This window comes from Panthera pardus, unplaced genomic scaffold, assembly GCF_024362965.1.
Source record: "Panthera pardus isolate Hobbes unplaced genomic scaffold, ASM2436296v1 HiC_scaffold_21, whole genome shotgun sequence".
Lineage (NCBI taxonomy): Eukaryota > Metazoa > Chordata > Mammalia > Carnivora > Felidae > Panthera > Panthera pardus.
In genome coordinates this window covers 25,876,335-25,893,636 of record NW_026526777.1, presented here as the reverse complement: position 1 = coordinate 25,893,636, position 17,302 = coordinate 25,876,335, and the positions used below count along the sequence as shown (strand labels likewise).

The following is a 17,302-nucleotide window of genomic DNA, read 5'->3' as shown; positions in this document are numbered from 1 at the left end:
AAGGGCTCAGCCCCACAGGTGCACACCCTTGTGTTACAGATGGGGAGGCTGAATCCCCGAGAGGCACAAAGGGAAGTCATGACATTCATTGAGCACCTACTGTGTGCGTGGCACCATGCCAGATACCTCATGCGTAATTCAAGGCTCGTGGCAGCTCAGTGAGGTTAGTGTCTTAATCCCCATTTTCCAGATGAAGAACTTGGGGCTCCGAGGTGGTGGGTGGCCTGCCCATGACCACAGGGCTTGTACACAGCAGGACTGCATGTCAAGCCGGTCTGATTCAGAACTCTGTCCAAACTGCCTTGTCACCCTCCCCCAGAGCTGTGCGTGGTCAAGTCTGTTACCGCTAGTAGACCGCTTGCAGAAAAGCACGGGTACATTGAAGACAGACCACACCCTGTGGCTCCGGAACCCCCCCACTCCTGCAGGCAGGGATGCCACTCTGTAAACACATGGTCTCCTGAGAGCTCCGGGAAACGGTCTGGAGTCTGAAGCCAGAGGTAAAGGTGCGGGTGGCTGGAGAGGCCAGGAAAACATAAGTAAGACCTCAGCACCATCAGAGCCCCAGGGGCTCTGGCGGGTCCCAGCTCCCTCCCCACTTGCGCCCTGGGCCGGGGCCCCAGCCCTTCCTTGACCATTCGGAGATGCATAGACTCCACTATCCCCTATCGATCTGGTGGAGCTGCAAAGGGAAGAGCAGATGGTCTGGGAAGGGTTGGGTGGCCCTCAAGATGCCTCCTGGGGGCGCCCTCTCCCAGGGTGTTTACAGGCAAATTAGTGACTCATTTGATGAGCCACCTGATCGTCTTTGGCAGGTCCTGCTTTGCCCGGTCTGGGGGGGGGGGGGGTCTGTGGGGACTCTACTGAGGGATGCGGTGTCCTGCTCCCGACTCCATGAAGACACATTGGTTAGCCACAGAGGAGAGAGGTGCCCCCTAGAGTCAAGTGACTTGTAGTGAGGCTTCCAGGATCTGGCAGGCAAATTGTCCTGCCCCCTGCTTTGACCAGCCCCCCCACCAGCCCTGGAAGGGGAGTAGCCGGTGGCTGGCGCACACAGCATAGTGATGAAACCAGGGGGGCCGGAACCGCACCAGGCAGCCTCTGCTTCTCTGCTTGTTCACTGTTCACTTTGAGCAAGTTCCCTAATCTCTCTGAGCATCTTCTGTAAGGTGAGAACCACAATAATGACACGAACCCTGTGGGGGGGATACGTCAAGTGGAAGCCCTTAGCACAGATCCCGGCCCGTTGGAGACACTCGAATTGTTGCGAAGAACTTACGTAATAGTTAATAATAATATTATGAAATACTCGAGTTGTTACCAAATTGACCCCCCAGGCAAAACTCAGCCTGGACCCCCAAATGTCCACCCCGCTCTCTCCTCGGGAACAGGAGCACCTTAGGAGCTGGTAGTGAGGATCCCCGGTAACCCCCCGAATCCATCTGTACCAGGCTCCGCTGAGAGCTCCAGACGGGCAAGAAGATGAAACTGGGAATCGTGTCCCCACAGAGATCCAGGCTTAGTAAGTGCTCTTGTCTGTAAGTACTCGGTGAGTCCTCTCACTGTGGCTGTCGGAACCCACCTGGGGCAGGGCAGGCAGGTTGCAGAGAGATCAGAGAACTTGAGACCCAAGTCACCTGTGCTGATCTGATTGGGAGGGAACGTGTGCCCTCTCCAAGCACCCAGCCCCCGAGGCAAGGGCAGCAGCTGTCCGAAAATAGAGTCACAAGGATAGCTGTCTCAATCGAAAGCAATCTTTGCAAGCATTTCCAGACCCTTGGCCCCTGAGTCAGCCAATCCCCTGGCCCGTCAGCCCCACGGCCGCCGACATGCCAGCTCCTCTCTTGGCAGCCGTTTTCTGCCTAGAGAGAACTTGAAGCCCTCCCTTCAGAGCCTGAGCTGACCCGGATAGCGTCAGGGGGCAAGGCTCACCTCAGAAGCTCAGGGCTGACATGCCAACCCTAGGGAGACAGACAGACAGACAGACAGACAAGGACAGTATGGACAGAGGCAGGAAAGGGAAGGATGCAAGAAACATCTTGGATAAGAAGCACCATGAGATGGCTCTCCGTCAGGAACAAAGAAGACGGGCTCTTGGGCCGGGAAAGCCCCTTGGAGCGGAACAGAAGGACGGGAGGGGGGAGCAGATGGGACCTGGGCAGGCATTCTGGCCTCGGAGTCTGGGCAGTAGAACCTCCCCCATTTTATGTCCTCTCATTGAGCCCAGGTCTGTCCCGAGCCCCCACGGCCCCCCTCCACCCCGGAAGACACAGAGCTGCGCTCCAGGCTGGACAGGTATGGCCGGCTCAACGTCCGAGGCTGGCCTGGCCCTCCCAGCTGTTTCAGCATCTGGACCGCTCCCTGGTCTTGCCTATGTGAGCCGGACAGCAGGTGGAGCAGAGGGGCGAGTGAGACAACAGTGACAGCCTGACAGCGCTGGAGGCTGCTGCAGATGGCCGTCCCTCCACCTCCAGGCCCCCGCCTTCCTGGGCACACCCCCCACGTGACAAGAACAGAGCAGAAGAGATGTGCCACTGACCTGGATGAGCACCTAGCATCTCGGAGGCGGCAGGAAACTTGGCCGTCTTTAACCCCTTCAGATTACCAGTGAGGCTCAGAGAGGGCAGGACACTTAGCCAAGCACACACAGCCAATCAGTAGCAGAGCCCAGACTACCCTTCAGACATTCAGACCCCCCCCCCCCCCATCCAGTGAGCTTTTCGTGACATCACACTGCTGGTTGGTTAAAAACGGGCCTGGATCCATAAGTATTGATGTGGAAAGGTGTCCCAAATCTATTATATAGTTTAAAAATAGTTTGCAAATCATGCTGTATTGTGCGATCCCGTTTTCATAAAGTAATACTAATAGCCCATGTAATTATATACATGAAAATAATAAGCCTGGGGGCATGTAACTCAGATTTGTTAAGGGACTTTCACTATTTTAATTTTTCTTCACGTTTATTTATTTTTGAGACAGAGAGACAGACAGACAGACACACAGAGACAGCACGAGCAGGGGAGGAGCAGACAGACAGGGAGACAGAATCCGAAGCAGGTTCCAGGCTCCGAGCTGTCAGCCCAGAGCCAGACGCGGAGCTCGAACCCGTGAACTGCGAGATCATGACCTGAGCCCAAGTCGAACGGCCCAACCGACTCAGCCCCCCAGGGGCCCCTTCACTATCTATTCTTGAATTTCCTCTAACGTTTGGCTATTTTGACAGAGCCCCGCTACTTTTATAAGCGAGGGGAACAATACAGATGGGACATAGGGTCGGGCAAAGGAGGATCCCCTCTACCCCACTTGCCCCGCACAGCAAGCTGGAGATTTCTGATTTGGATGTCTTCCCGCAGCCCAGTGAGGGACTTCTGGGGGAAGCAAAGAGCTGGCCTCCGCGGGTGTCCAAGGTTTGAGGGGCAAGAGCCACTCTCTCTGCCCTCCCCACCGCACCCGTCTCGGCCCCTTCAGCTCTGCGCTGGGCAGCGATGGGGGGGCAGGGGCCGGCTGGCCAGACAGCGCCCCGCGGCCAGGAGGCCCATGCATTATGGAAGACGCGGGCGCCCCGGCTTGCTCCCTGGTCCTTAAATGACAGCAAATGAGGTAAAGCCAGAAGGGTGGGGACGGGAAGGGGGTGGGAGGGGGGCAGAAGGAAGCCATCTCCAGGGCCCCCGAGCGTTGGCTGAGGACCGGAGCCAGCCAGTGAGCGGAGCCTGGGAGAGGGAGGAGCACATCTTGATGCAGAGATGCTGCAGTGGCTCCGGGCGCGCACACACACAAGCGCCCTCGCCCGCCACCGCCACCGCGGCCGCCACCGCCGCACCAGGACAGCAGCGAGCGGCTGAGGCTGAGGCGAGCCGGGGAGGAGAGGAGGGCGGCCCAGGGGGCCGGCGGCCGGCCCGGCTCTGGCTCACCGCCCCGGGCAGCATCCACCTGCCCCAGCCAACACCCTTCTTCCACCCCAGGTAGGTGCCAACCGCTTTTGTCTCCTCCAGCCTGGGGGGGGGGGGGGGTGGGGGGGGGGGAGGCTTCCCGGTGCTCCCGGGGCAGGGGCTGCGGCTCCGATTTCTTGCAACTTGGGAGGGGGCAGGGGCAGAGCAGGAGCCCCAGCCGGCTGGGGGGCCCCTCTGACTTCTCACCCCAGCCCCTTGGTGGCCACCGGACGGGAGGTCCCCTCCACCCTGTCTACGTGGGTGGCATCCTACAGGGCCCTGGCAGGCCGAGCCTGACCGGGAGGCTGGACCCCAGAGGTGTCAAAGAATTCCAGCCTGTAGCAACACCTGCCTACGGAGAGGGCAGCGGCCCCGGGGCCTGCCCGGGGCCCGGGTCCAGGGCCAGATAGTCCACGAGGCCAAGCCCCAGACTCCGGCCTTCCCCCCAGAAGTCCCGGGGTGAAATGGAGCCTGACCGCCCAGACTTGAGGTGGCCCTGAGTGTGCTTCTGCAGGGTGACCTCTTTGCAAAGTGTTGCTTCAGTTAGAAGGGGAGGCTGTGGAAGAGAGTGGGGAGAGTGGAACTCAAGTTTGGGCAGAGGCCTGTCCAGGAGCGGGGACTTAGGGAGGAGAAACCGAGGCAAGTCACATCCCAAAGGGTGAGAAGCCTGGACCACCGGGGTGAAATTCCTTTTCTTCCCTCCCCCCCCCCACACCAATCTTCTTTTCCTCAGATCCCTCCCCTCCTCCTCACTGGTGGGAGGGAAGGGTGGGAATCAAGTTTGGCTTTCACTCAGGGAAAGGGTAGAAGGGGAGAGAGCTCAGTTTAGGGGGTCTGGAAAGAGAGGGCTCAGTTTAGGGGGGCCGGAAAGAGAGGGCAATCCTGCCCAGCACCATGGGGCTTACACCACCCATCGGAGGTCGGGGAAGCAGCCCCAGCCAGTGTCCAGGGCTGAATACTGTTGCCTTTTCCAGAAAGGATTCCCACATATGGGAAACAAGAAAGGGGGCAGGTGACACAGTGCCTGTGGAAGGGGACAGTCCTGGTGTTACATGGGGACAAAGCTGGGACCCTGTAGCTGCACACCACTGGGGCTGAGCCTACGTCCCAGGAGGAAAAGCTGTCAGTCAAGGTTGTCTGGGGGTGTGGGAATCCAGGCAGACTGAGGTGGGGTCGCCCCTTGAGAAGAGCAGGTTGTCCGGGGCCCCAAAGTACCTGCCCTTAACATTCCCCCCTCTCTGTGACCGGTCAGACCCTACCGCCCTTCCTTTCAGCCTGACCACCCCCCCCAACCCCCCCCCCAACACCTCCCTGCCCTCAACTCCCTTCCCAGCCCAGACAGCATCCTTTTCCCTCTGTTCAGAGCCGGTCTGAGAGGCCCAAATAACCCAATCCCCTCAGTGAGCTCCTGATCTCCTTCTGGGCAGCAGCCCCAACCTCACCTCCCAACCCTCTGGCCCGAGAGACCCTCTGTCCACTTAGCCTCCCATTCACACTCAGAGAGACCGGGGAGGCCACTGGAGATCAAGGGCAGCAGTGGGCCACCTGTGGGAGAGGCTGATGGGACCCCAGCTCCTGGGGGTGGAGCAGGGAAATGGTGCCCTGACCTCTGACCTTGGGAGGAGGGAGTTCTGCCCCTGGAGAAGACAACAGCCAAGCCTCTCCCCAGGGTGCCTCATCAGTTAACCCCTTTCTAGCCAGGCTGCAAAATCACTCAAGCAAGGCTTTTGCCACAAGGTCAATGTTATTCCTAATTTCCCATGGGATCTGTTAGGAGACCTCAGCCAGCAAGAGGGAGACGGAGACGGGAGGTGAGACGGATGCAAAGGGGGCATCAAAGTCACCCAAGTTTCACCTGCCCTTCTGGTGAGGGAAGCAGAGGCAGGCGCACAGAGGAGATGGGTCCCCTGCTCTCTCCACCACTCTCTCACTTCCCATTCATCTTCTTCTACCCACTTGGCCATGCTCTTCCCTCACACTCCCTTCCCTGGCCAAGTTCACTCCTCCAGCCTCAGCCCTCAACCTACCTCCACACCATTGCCCCTGCCAGGTTTCACGACTTGTGCAACTCCACTCCAGCACCTTCTCTGCCAGCTGTTGTTCAACTAGAGACGCACGTAGGATGGGCCTCTGTGTTCAGTGGGATGCTTGTACATATGGTCTCTGACTGACCAAACTTAGTCCTCAGGAGCGAGCACACAGAAGGGGGTGCCCTCAAGGCATCCTCTCTGACTCTGAGGCCATGAGGGAAGCAATACGTTTGGAGTGGGTTGAAGGAGGTATGTATGTGTCCTACCCCCGCCCCCAGAGACATCCTCAAGCCAAGTGGGTGTGAGAAAGCATATCTCAAAGACAATCTCTAAATCCTAGAGTGGGTGGGAGAGATTCCTAGGGCAGAACCAGGGGGTTGAACAAGAGGTGAGTGATACAAAGGGAAAGAAGGACCAGAGCAAAGGATATTCCAGTGAAGCAGGAAGGACTGAAGTTAGACTGCTCAAGGCACCTCCTAACCAGGAAGAGGAGCCATGAGGAGGTAGGGCAATGTCCTCTCCAGTGACTCTTAGGAGGCTCTGGGAACTGGGGTCTGGTCCACGGTCAGACAGTCCTGACCGGAGGCGGAGGTGGGGCTGGAGGGCCCCCGTAAATTCCTTCTGGCCCCAGGTTATGCTCTTTCAAATGGTAACAGGGGGATGGCTCTTCTTCATTCCCTCCTGCAGACCAGTCACCTCTCATTTTTCTGAACCACCCTAATCTGGACCAACCTCCCCCACTCACCTCGCAGGCGGTGGTAGGGGGGAGGGCGAGCGGGTTACTAACCTGGAACATTCATGGGAGTTTCCATGGGTTCTGTGCCCTGAGGGTAATCATCTTGGAGTAAAGAAATTCTTCCTTTAGTTTCATGAGTTCTCTTGCTACAAAATGAGCCCATGTTTCCAGTTTCCCCTAAAGAGGATGCGAAGGATGCAAAGGGAGGATGTGATGTCCTCCCCCCAAGCTGACCACGTTCCATCCCAGGACAGGCCCAGGCACACCTCAGCATGCTTCTCATCTAATGAGCACCCCCTCAGCCCATCCCTCCACTCCCCACCCCCCCTCACCCATCTGGATACAGGAACAGGCTGGGTCTCCTCCAGCTCCAGCCCACATCCTCTCAATGCCTGCCGGCCTCCTAGATCACTAGGCCCCCCATCCCGCCTCTGGCTGGAGGGCGGCCTTCCTGCAGCGAAGCCCAGGAGGCACAGTTAATCTGGGGCCCAGAGCGGAAACTAGCCTGTGGGGAGGAAGGGGTTTGAACCCACCCCCACCAGGCTTGGCTCTGAAGCAGCCTGCAGGGAAGTTAGGAAAGTGTCAGGGAATTGGGAGTGGGGGGTGAGTCTCTTCTCTGCAGAGATCAGGGGACATATGGAGATTGGGCTGCTCATTTCTTCCTAATGTGGTTCTCTAGAACCGAGTGGAAACACTCATCCTTACTCCTGGCCTCTCAGAAAGGGATGGTCCTTCCAAAGCCTTCACTCAATCTGCCCCACTCCACGCTGGCAGGCAAGTGGGGAAAACTTGGTTCTGGGTACGGCTTGCCCCTTATCCTGAGCTCCTCCCAGGAGGACGCAGGGCTCCCCTTTCTGTCCACTCCCCACTTTGAGGAGTCTCTCCGGTGGAGAAGGCCAGGGCAGGAGCGCCAGAGAATCCAGGTGGCAGATGAAGGGGACGAGGGGCCAGACTCTTGTTGTGGGAAGCTCAAACAAACGTTAGCCTGGGGTCACAGCTCTCCCCAGAGGGAACAGGCTGGGGCCTCAGAACCAGCTGCTAGTACCAGGAGCCTGCAGAGAAAACTGAGGGGTGGAAAGGGAGGGAGCACACAGAGGGGCTTGGGGAGAGACCCAGCTCCCCTGTCCCCACCCAGTCCCTGTCCCCCCTGGGGACTGAGGAGGCTCCTATCCTGCCCAAATCTGTCCTAAGGACCTCCTCCAGCTCAGCGCACCAGCCTTTCCCACCACAGCCCTCCTGACCCACCTGGCATGTGGCCCCACCAGGTCACTGCAGACTCCTGTCCCTCCAGAGAGGTGAAGAGTGTTTCAGGCCTTCCTGGAGGACAATGGTCCTGTCCCAGGTGGCAGTCCCCTTCCCAGGCAGAGTCCCGCTCCCATCCTGGACCCCGCAGGCAGGAGCTGGGGGTGGTTGAGGAGAGGTACCAGCTGGGAGCACCGGCTCAGGTGCTCTCCTGAGCACATGCTATCTGGATGTGACTCTGGGTGCCCTCGTCTGGGGTGGCCTGCTTGCTGGGGCTTCCCCGAGCCTGCTGCCCCTGTGGGGCAGAGGGGAAGAGGGCGCCGGCCCAGGGAGACTGTGGGAGTCTGTCAGTGTCCTAAACACTTGCGAGCGCAGCCCGAATGTCATGACTGTGTGGGAGCGAGTCTGACTCAGGCAGAGTCTAGGGACACGTGTGCTGGAGCCCGTGCTAGAGGTTCTGTGAGGACTGTCCGTGGTAAGATCCGATCTGTTCTGAGTACTTACTATGGGCGGGGAATGCTGCTGACCTCCCAAGGGTCCCTGCTTAAGCCCATTTTGCAGAGGAAGACTGAGGTTTGGAGAGGTTAAGTAATGAATGTTAGAGCTAGGGTTCTACTAGTTAGTTAAATACTAGGGTTTCACTGGTTAGTAAGGGCCAGGCCGGTTGGCAGTGTTAACCACCGTACTGAGCTGCAGGACAGAGGAGGGCAGGGACCTGAAGGGCTTCTGCAGTGCCTGTTGGCTCATAAGTCACTTAGTCTCTGCCCTCAACTGGGCTCCAAACTCCCCCTTCCCCACCACCACCCATATAAAAGTCGCCAAATCCCTCAACACTTAAATCTCCATTATCCAGGGGGAAAGAGAGGCAGAGTCAGGGCCAGGATCTGGGGGTCCCAAGGTGTAGCATTTAGACAGAGTGTATATTTCATTTTCTGACTGGTTCTGTGCAGGGGTCCTCAGCTCAGAAAACCCTGTCATGTGCCAGAGTCCTACTCAACACCCTTCCTTCTTGTCACTGTCCCCCAGGCCCTTTGTCTCCCCACACCCAGCAATTCAGCCTGCCTCCTTTGTGCCCCTGAACCCCCAAGCAGTCCATTCCCCCATGTGCCGGTGCTTCACGGGACCAGCCCCTGATGGTGACAGCCTGTGCCCGCCTGTGCCAGCCCATGCCCGCCGGTGCCAGCCTGCACCCCTGCACCAGGGCAGCTGGCCTGGGCCAGGCTTGGCTGGCTCAGGGCTCCAAGGGCCGGCTCTGGGCCTGGCATAGCTCCACTCCTGCCTTGCTCCTGACAAAAAGGCACCCTCCACCCTGGGCATTCTAGAATGTGCCATAGGGCAGATGGTATAGGGAGACAACTGGGTCACACTTAGTGGGTCAGAAGGTTCTGCAAAAGGCAGTGTTTTCATTACTTTCTCACCAGTGCTTAGCACAGTGCCTGGTGTGTGTGACCCAGGCTGTGTGTGTGTGTGTGTGTGTGTGTGTGTGTGTGTGTTCGCACAAGGCCTTGGCACACAGCGGAGCTCAAGGTACATCTGATTGGGCTGACTGGTCTCTAGTGCTCCCCAAAGGCCACTCCAGGAGCACAATGATCCCAACCCCTCCCCAACCCCTGTCTCTTGAGCCTACAGGTCTCAGTCCCCAGAGGGTGCCCAGGGCCCTTTAGCCCAAGGTGACTGATAAAAGTCTGGATTAAACTAAACTGTGCAATGAGCAGTGGGATTGTGTTATTCATGATGTATGCCTATGGTAAGTGATAACATATTCTGACCACTGTGGGTGACGAGTGCTCCAGGGGGAGTGATCCTCCTGGTGGATCTCAGAGAAACAAGGCAGGAACTGGGTCATCAAGCCCTGTGCTGGGTGGGGACACACACACACAGACACACAGACTAGACATAACTCATAAACAGACACAGACACGTGCATATACACAGACACATAAAGACCAGACCACACATATACGCAGGGGCATACAGACAGACACAGCACATGGATGCAAATAAACGTCACATATGTGTGTACGCGCACGTGCACACACACTCACACTCTCTCTCTCCAGCACTGCTGGTGGGCACCTGCCCCGAAGTCTCCAGCCCCAGCCCCAGCTCCCTGGTCATCTGTTTCTGCTTTGCTCTGGCACACTCAGGGTAAGCGCCTGGAGCCGAAGCTCCTCCCCGAGTCCGCACCCTGCCCCCTCACTGAGCTCCCAGGACTGGCAGGCAGACAAAGGGCAGGAAGCAAACAATGATCGAGCACCTTCTCTGAGCCAGACTTCAGGACGTGGTGCGGGAGCACCACCAGGCGTTTTCAAACTTTTTGGAGCTGCAGAACCCTCTGTTTAAAGGGAACTTCCAGGAGGTGAAGCAGATTCCAGAGGAGCTGCTCTGGCTAAGTGGGGAAGGGATCTGGAGCCCTATTCTCCTCTCTCCCTTCCCCCAGCCAAACCGTGGCCCCAAGGCAAGTCCAAATAGCCAGAGACTTCCTGCAGGGCGCGCCATTGCCTCGCGGAACATTCCGAACAGCCCCGTAAAATAAGTGTTCCGTGGAGAAACCGGCCCTTCCACCAGGAGTAACTTGTCCAGGCTCACAAAGCTGTGAGGAGACAAAGCAGTATCATTGGCTCCGGCCTGTGGATTCCAAAGCCTGCGTTGGCTCACAGTGCCCCAGGGGCTCCCCGTCAGGAGGACAGCTCCCTGCGTTTGTACAGTATCCAGAGCCATACTTCTAGATTCTTCCATGACTAAACACCCTGCTGACCCTAGACACCCGAGGCTGTGTGTGTGTGTGTGTGTGTGTGTGTGTAAAGATACATGAGTGTGTATGTGAAGACGGGTGGGGAAGGGGGTGGGAGTGTGTGAAGTGTGTAAAAGTGTATGAGGCAGTATGTAAGAGGCAGAGTGTGTGTGCACATGTGAGAGTGTGTGAGACAGAAAGGGTGTGAGCGAACACATGAGAGAGAGTGTGAGGGCGTGTGTGGGTGTGCCCCCGGGCCTGCCCTTGCGGGGGCACTGAAAACTGGAGCAACGGGGACGGGCTCTCTGGTGAGCTCGCTGTGTGAGTGTGCCTGTGCGACCTCGTGCCGCCACTGGCCGCAGGGGGATATAGCCCAGCTGTTCTCCACCAGCTGAACGGGACACACAAGTAACAGGGCGCTTTGCTAGGCACCGGGGACACCGAGATGAAGAAGCCGGTGCCTGCCCTGGGGGAGCTCACAAACTTCCAATCGGAGGCAGACACACCTCCACAGGTGGGCTCCAAGGGTCTAGTCAAGAGCAGAGCTGACATCTAACCATGTGCACGTGGGGGCATCCGAGGGGCTTCCCAGCAAGGGCAGAATTGCTGGGTTCAAGTCCGGAAGTGAAAGTGGCAAGGACAGAGAAGGGTGCATGGTCGGGGAGAGGTGACACCCGGTGGCTTCCCCACAAAGGGAAGTGGATATGAGGCCGGGGTTGGGGCCGAGGAGGGAGTGCCACGTGTTGAAACACCACTCCCTACCTCCACCCCCACCGACAGACACCCAGCTTTCAGCCCGTGGCCTCCCTGCCGACCCTCCCCCCCCAACCCCAGGGCCGGTTCCCTCTCTCTCTCTCTCTCCCCTCCCCCAGCTCCTTCAGGAGACAGCTCTAGCTGTTCAGGAGGCAGAGAAAGGATGTGGGTGGCCGGATGTTGAAGTTTAAAAGGGTTTGGGAGCCCTTTCTTTCCAAAGGAATAGAAGTGAGACAGGGAGATCCTGAACTTGGCATTGGTCTTCAGACCTTGCCCTGGTCCCCGGGAGCCCGTAGCCTGCCTTCTTCCCCCGACCTCCCCCCACCCCCATCCAGGGGACAGCATTCCATTGGCCACCCTGCACTCTCAGTCGGGCAGCATTGCAGTCGCAGAGCTACAAGGGACCTTAGAGCACCCATTTTACAGATGAGGACACTCGGACCCAGAGATGGTGTGGGTCTTGCCACCAGGTAGTGGAAGATCCCCCCAGCCAGGCTGTCCCCTAGTCCCAGTCCCCTCCTCCTCCTCCTCCTCCTCCTCCTCCTCGGGATTCTAGAAAGCCACAGGGCAGAGAAGTAGAATGTGCATCTGGGTTACCCGCTCCCTGGAGCAGCTCTGACAGGGAGCCCTGGGGGCCCAGTGACCCAGTCTCCCTCTATAACCAGAAAGCAGACCCCTGAGATTCCACACTTCCCACCCAGACCTCAGAATGTCAGCCTGGAGATGGGGAGCAGACGGAAAGGCTGGCCCTGCCCGCCCCTCTCAGGATGAGGCCCCATCTCCCTTGCCGATGGAGGGGGAGCTCTGACTTGCTCTGGATGCCCCCCGCCCCGGGGAACAGTTTTAACCCTCTGGGAGCTTCAGTAACTCTTTCATCCCAGAAGGCCTGTGGGGGCCCATTAGCCCACCTAGTTGGGGAGAACTGCTGATGGGGGCCAAGGTCATGGCTTCATGGTACACACAACATAAGTGCCTCACCCGGGGACCCAGGTGAGAGGGTGGGAATGAACCAGTCGCTGCTAGAAAAACAAGGAAGGGGGTGTCTGGGGGGCTCAGCGGGCCAAGAGTCTGAGTCTGACTCTTGATTTCAGCTCAGGTCATCATCTCATGGTTCGTGTAATCAAGCCCCACGTCAGGCTCTGCGCTGACAGCTTTCTCTCTCTCTCTCTCCCTCTCTCTCAAAATAAATTAAAAAACATTCAAAAAATAAAACAAAGAAGGCTCCAGAGGGGCTTATCGCCCCCTACCCAGGCAGCTGAGGGGGCAGGGGCTGGGGAAATTGGGCCCCAAATGCTGGAAGGTGTTCCCCACCCCCACCCCCAGGCCCCGCCCTGTTGTCTTCCGGACCCCACAACAAGAGCTCTTAGGGGGTGAGGGGCAGCTGGGTTCTCGCCTCCCAATTAGCCACTGATTTCACTTCCTGAGCCAACCCCTGCCGGCTGCAGGGGAGGTGGGGGGAGGGCATACACAGGGCAGAGCCAGACTCCCAGGGGGCCAGTACTAGGCACTCAGTCTGGGAAGAGCTCCTCGCTAACAGCCAAGCCCCTTCCCCCTCCCTCCCTCCCCCCTCTCCCCTCCCCCCCCCCCCCCCAACCCTGGGGAGGATGAATGCAATTCCAGGCCGGGGTGAAAACAGTGCAGACCCAGGAGGCAGGAGGGGCGCTCCCCGACTCAGAGGCCTCCCCATCCTCTGCCTCCCCAGGTCCTTCTCAGCCTCCAGCTGGACTCTCCCCTCCCCGAGCTGAGGATCCCCTCCTCAGCTCCCCATCTCTGCCCAGAATGCTCACCATGGGGACACCCACCAGGAGGAAGTCACACCTGCTGCTGCTAGTCACTGTGGCCCTTGTCTCCTCTCCAGGTAAGAGGCCTCATCTGGGCTCCAAAGTCCAGCAGGGTGATCATCCGGTTATATCACTGCTATTATTGTAGCGATGACTTCAGAAATTACTGACCCTGCGTTGCCGCGGCACTTCGATTTCTGAGGCCCCTTCCTTTGCCTAAATGTCCCCGTTTGTGGATCTTACCTTCCCCCTGAGGTTAGAAGGAATGAGTCGCGCCATAATGCAGGTGGAAGAAGCAGGATCCAGAGAGGGTAAGTGGCTTGCCTTGGGCCCACACAGCAAGATCACGGCACATCTGGATCTCCGTGATATCGGCCCGGAGCCGCTGCCTCTGAGGAGTCGCGCTGTCCAATATGGTCGCCACATGAAACTATTAGACTGGGATTAAATTAAAATTTAAAATGAGTCCTTCAGTTATACAAGCCACACATTGGATAGCACAGATTATAGAACGTTTCCATCATCACAGAAAGTTCTATTGGATGGCACTGCTGCTCTAGCATCCTCTGACTTGAGGAGATGGGGATCAGTACCACGAACCTCTAGGAGGGCTCCCCAGGGCCGAGCTGCAGCCTGGCCAACGGACCTAGTGTGGAACAGGATGTGAGGAGAAATGAGGCACAGCAGGGGGGTGGCCTTTTGCCCAAAGGGACCCAAGCAAAGGATCCCATGCCAAGGGTGCTGCAAGGCAGGGAGAGGGGAGGAGGGGGGCTGGCAGAAGAGGGCAGTGTGGGCCCAGATCCCACTCTGGAGAGTGTGCCAAGAAGGAGGTACCAGAGACCAAGCCTGTCCAAGAGCTGGAGGGAGGTCCCCCGGCCCCCTGCTGCTGCACGGAGGGACCTGGAGGGACCTGCTGAGACCACCGCTTGGCCTCTCTGTCCTGACCCCCAGCCCAGATCAATAGGTGCTTCTTTTCTCCTTAAAGGCCCCCATGGGAGAAAGAGGACCCATCCCCCACCACCCTTCCGGAGTTGTAGCAGCCTCTGACTCCCCACCCCACACCCCCTGCAAGGCTGCAGCCAGCACGTTCTAGGTCCTCTGTCTCATCAGGGGAGGACGCCACTGGCACACTTTCAGACGTTCTCATTCCGTCCTAACTGCCTCCCAGTCCTGCACCCAAGTTAGTGAGGCTGCTAGGAAATAAAGCTGACCCAGAGGCTGGAGGGGGCCTTCCAGCAACCCCACTCTCAGGCCTAGCTACCTGTGCCCGGGGCCCACCAGGCCAGAGGAGCTGCTGGGGTGGGGAGTCCAGGCTGCGCAGAACAGGGGACAGCCACCCCAGAGAGAGCAGTGGAGGGGAGCCTGGGGTCCTCAGCACCGCCCTCCCTCGGGAAAGAGTGCCGGGACCTCGGCATCTGAGGCAGGCGGTGTGGGCAGCCGCGGGGCTCTCAGACCCAGAGATGCAGGAAAGCCCAAGGAGAGGGGACCTGGTCTGCCACACCCACGAGCTCCAGAGACACGAGTGGAACACCCCATCGCCTGTTCTCGGCCCTCCCAGAAAGGTGTCTCGGCTCTGGGCTCGCCTGGCTAAGCTGCCCTGGAGAAGCAGCCTTGGGTCCCTGGCACCCTGACAAGGAAAGGCAGCGAGGAAGCCCCCCTACATTCTCATCTCTCCGGCCCCTTCTACAAGCTTCCCGATGCCCATGTTCACCGGGGACGGGCGGGGCGGGGGCAGCGTTGCCAGAACAGGGAATCAGAGAAGAGAGAATCAGAGAGGATGAGGGACACGGGCAGCAAGGAGGGGTGGCCTTGTGTGGGTGGGTGTGAGCGCAGCCTCAGAGGAAGGTGTGGGGTGAACGAGACTGTGTTTGTGGATGTTTCAGAGGGTGGCAATGTCAGCGGGTTGTTGTGTGGACCGGGTGCGACATCTGGGGGGATGACGAATGCGCGTGGAAAGCCTCACAGCAAGTGTGATGGCTCTCGACCCCAGCTGCCCTTCCCAGGGCCCGCGACGCGCTGTGATTCGGCACCTCTGGGATGGGCCAGAGCCTCTGATGGTTCCGATGGGGAAGCGGGGTCAAGAATCACGGACACTGTGGTTAAGGATGGCTGGCTGTGGGTGAGGCTGGCCAGGGTCCAGATCCATGGATCTGCTCCTTCTCGCTGTGTGATTTGGAGAAGTTATTTAACTTTCCTAAATCTCAGTTTCCACATTAGTTAAATAAGGAAGTGGCAATAGCTGTCTTGTAAAGAGGTTATGCGCAAGAAATATGGAGCGTGGGATCCGATACAGAGCAAGCACTCGATAAAGAGCACCTGCTTTTATTATTATGGGTATATGGATATATATACATAAGCACGTACATATACGTGTGTAGCCGGATGCGCATGGGAACACGTATCTGTCCACTGGAGTAGCTTAGAGAGGTACGTGTATATATGTGATGTGTGTGTGCGTGTGAGGAAGGGTGTGCAGGTGAGAGGTGTGGAAATGTACATATGTGGATGAGGGTGTGGACATGGCTGAGTGCAGAGGACAAAGGTTTTTCGGGAAGAAAGCCCGTCTTAAAGCATCAGTGTGCCCCAGGCCCATTCAGCCACCCCCTGCCATGCCCACAGAGCTACTGGAAGCTGTTATCATATAAGGTGGTTCCCAGCAGCCTAGCTGCCCCCGTCACCCCTCCTTTCCCTCCCATCCTGGCAGCCCCAGCTGGGGCAGGGGTCCCTCCCCTCCACCACCATCATTAACTTGGGATTAAGCTGGGCTCTCCAACTGAGATGCTGCGGGCGCCATAGCTGCCTCCAAGGCCCCAGGGCGGCAGGGAGGGATAGTGATGGGTGGTGGGGAGGGGGAGGGGGAGGGGGGGTGCCATTTCAGGGAGCCCGGCCTCCTTCCTCATTCTGAGAGCTGCTTAACAGCTGCCCTCATTCCCCAGGGGCCAGGGCTGGGCCTCAGCTGTGGCACGGGGGTGCACCCCCCCCCCCCCACCCCTGGAACAGGGCTGACAGCTGGATGCGCTGGGACAGGAGGCACTAATTGGTTAATGGGGATCCCAGCCCCCACGACCCACCAAGGAGGGCCTGAAATCAGCTGGATTGTGGGGGTAGGAGCCAATTAGGGGTGGCCTGGCCCCTGCCTGATACCACAAAGGCAAGGCATGGCTGGCCCCATGAGTCAGCAAAGAGAGCCCACTCCCCACCCCTGTGGGAAGGAAGACAGGTGTGAAACGCCGGCCTCTGTGCCTCAGTGTCCCCTGCCCTGGTGCATAAAGAAAGAGGCATCCGCCCTGGGAAGGGGCCAGGCATGAAAACTTCATTTGCTCAGCAAATTCAGGAGGCCGGGATCTAGACCCACGTGTGCCACAGACTTGCCTTGTGGCCATGAACAAGTCATTCCCTTTCCCGGGCCTTTCTTTCTTGAATTATCACACCTCACTCGTAGAAAAATGCCCCCAAAGCAACCTGCACCCCCTCCACCACCGTGAAGCCTTCCTTCTCCCCCTAAACTCCCCCTGCCCCATGGCTTGGGTCCAGCAGACATTTTCAGAGCACACACCCTGTGCCAGACTGAACCCTCCTCCAGGCCCTGGGAGGTGAGTTCGCATTCTTTCCATTTCACAGGTCATGCTGTTGAGGCTCAGAAGGGGTCTGTAACAGCTTATAAGAGGCCAAGAGCCAGATCACTGGCTGGAAGGGACATTAGGCTTCAGGGACGCACGTTCTCTCTCCGCCTCCTTAACCAGTGGTTTCCCATGCATCTCACACCCTGCAGGCCAGCGGCTCCCACCCTGAGGGCCCCTGCATCTAGAACTCCCACTGCTTTTATGGTCCTCACCACCTTGTCCCGTCTTTAGTGTCTCCGTCCCCGGACTGCAGGTCCCTTGAGGAAGAGGGGCTGTGTCTTAGTCACCTTTGCCACACAGCCTAGCCCAGTGCCAGGTACACAACAGGTGCTCAATACCTGAGTGTAGGACGGGTGATTGACTCAACTAACTTGCACCAGCCACATTTCAAGGGCTTGACAGCAGGCAGCTGATGGCTACCGTATTGGTCAGGGCAGAAAACGGAAGCTTCCATCACTGCAGAAAGTTCTA

The 17,302-nt window shown here is 58.3% G+C and overlaps 1 protein-coding gene across 5 annotated transcripts in view; it reads left to right on the top strand.

Moving 5' to 3' along the window:
• The first annotated feature begins 3,677 nt into the window (after positions 1-3,677).
• The window catches only part of CNTN2 (contactin 2), a 33,304-nt gene continuing 19,679 nt past the window's right edge, over positions 3,678-17,302 (top strand). Inside the window, exons 1-3 of one of the 5 annotated variants that reach the window (XM_019433120.2) lie at positions 3,678-3,965; positions 10,001-10,088; positions 13,130-13,285. In XM_019433120.2, coding sequence (XP_019288665.2) covers positions 13,207-13,285 — 79 coding nt within the window. In that variant the 5' untranslated portion in view covers positions 3,678-3,965; positions 10,001-10,088; positions 13,130-13,206. Of the gene's footprint in view, positions 3,966-9,575; positions 9,688-10,000; positions 10,089-11,122; positions 11,189-13,129; positions 13,286-17,302 lie in introns of those variants that run through there. The other 4 variants (XR_002075913.2, XM_019433112.2, XM_019433115.2 and 1 more) reach the window with 4 other exon arrangements.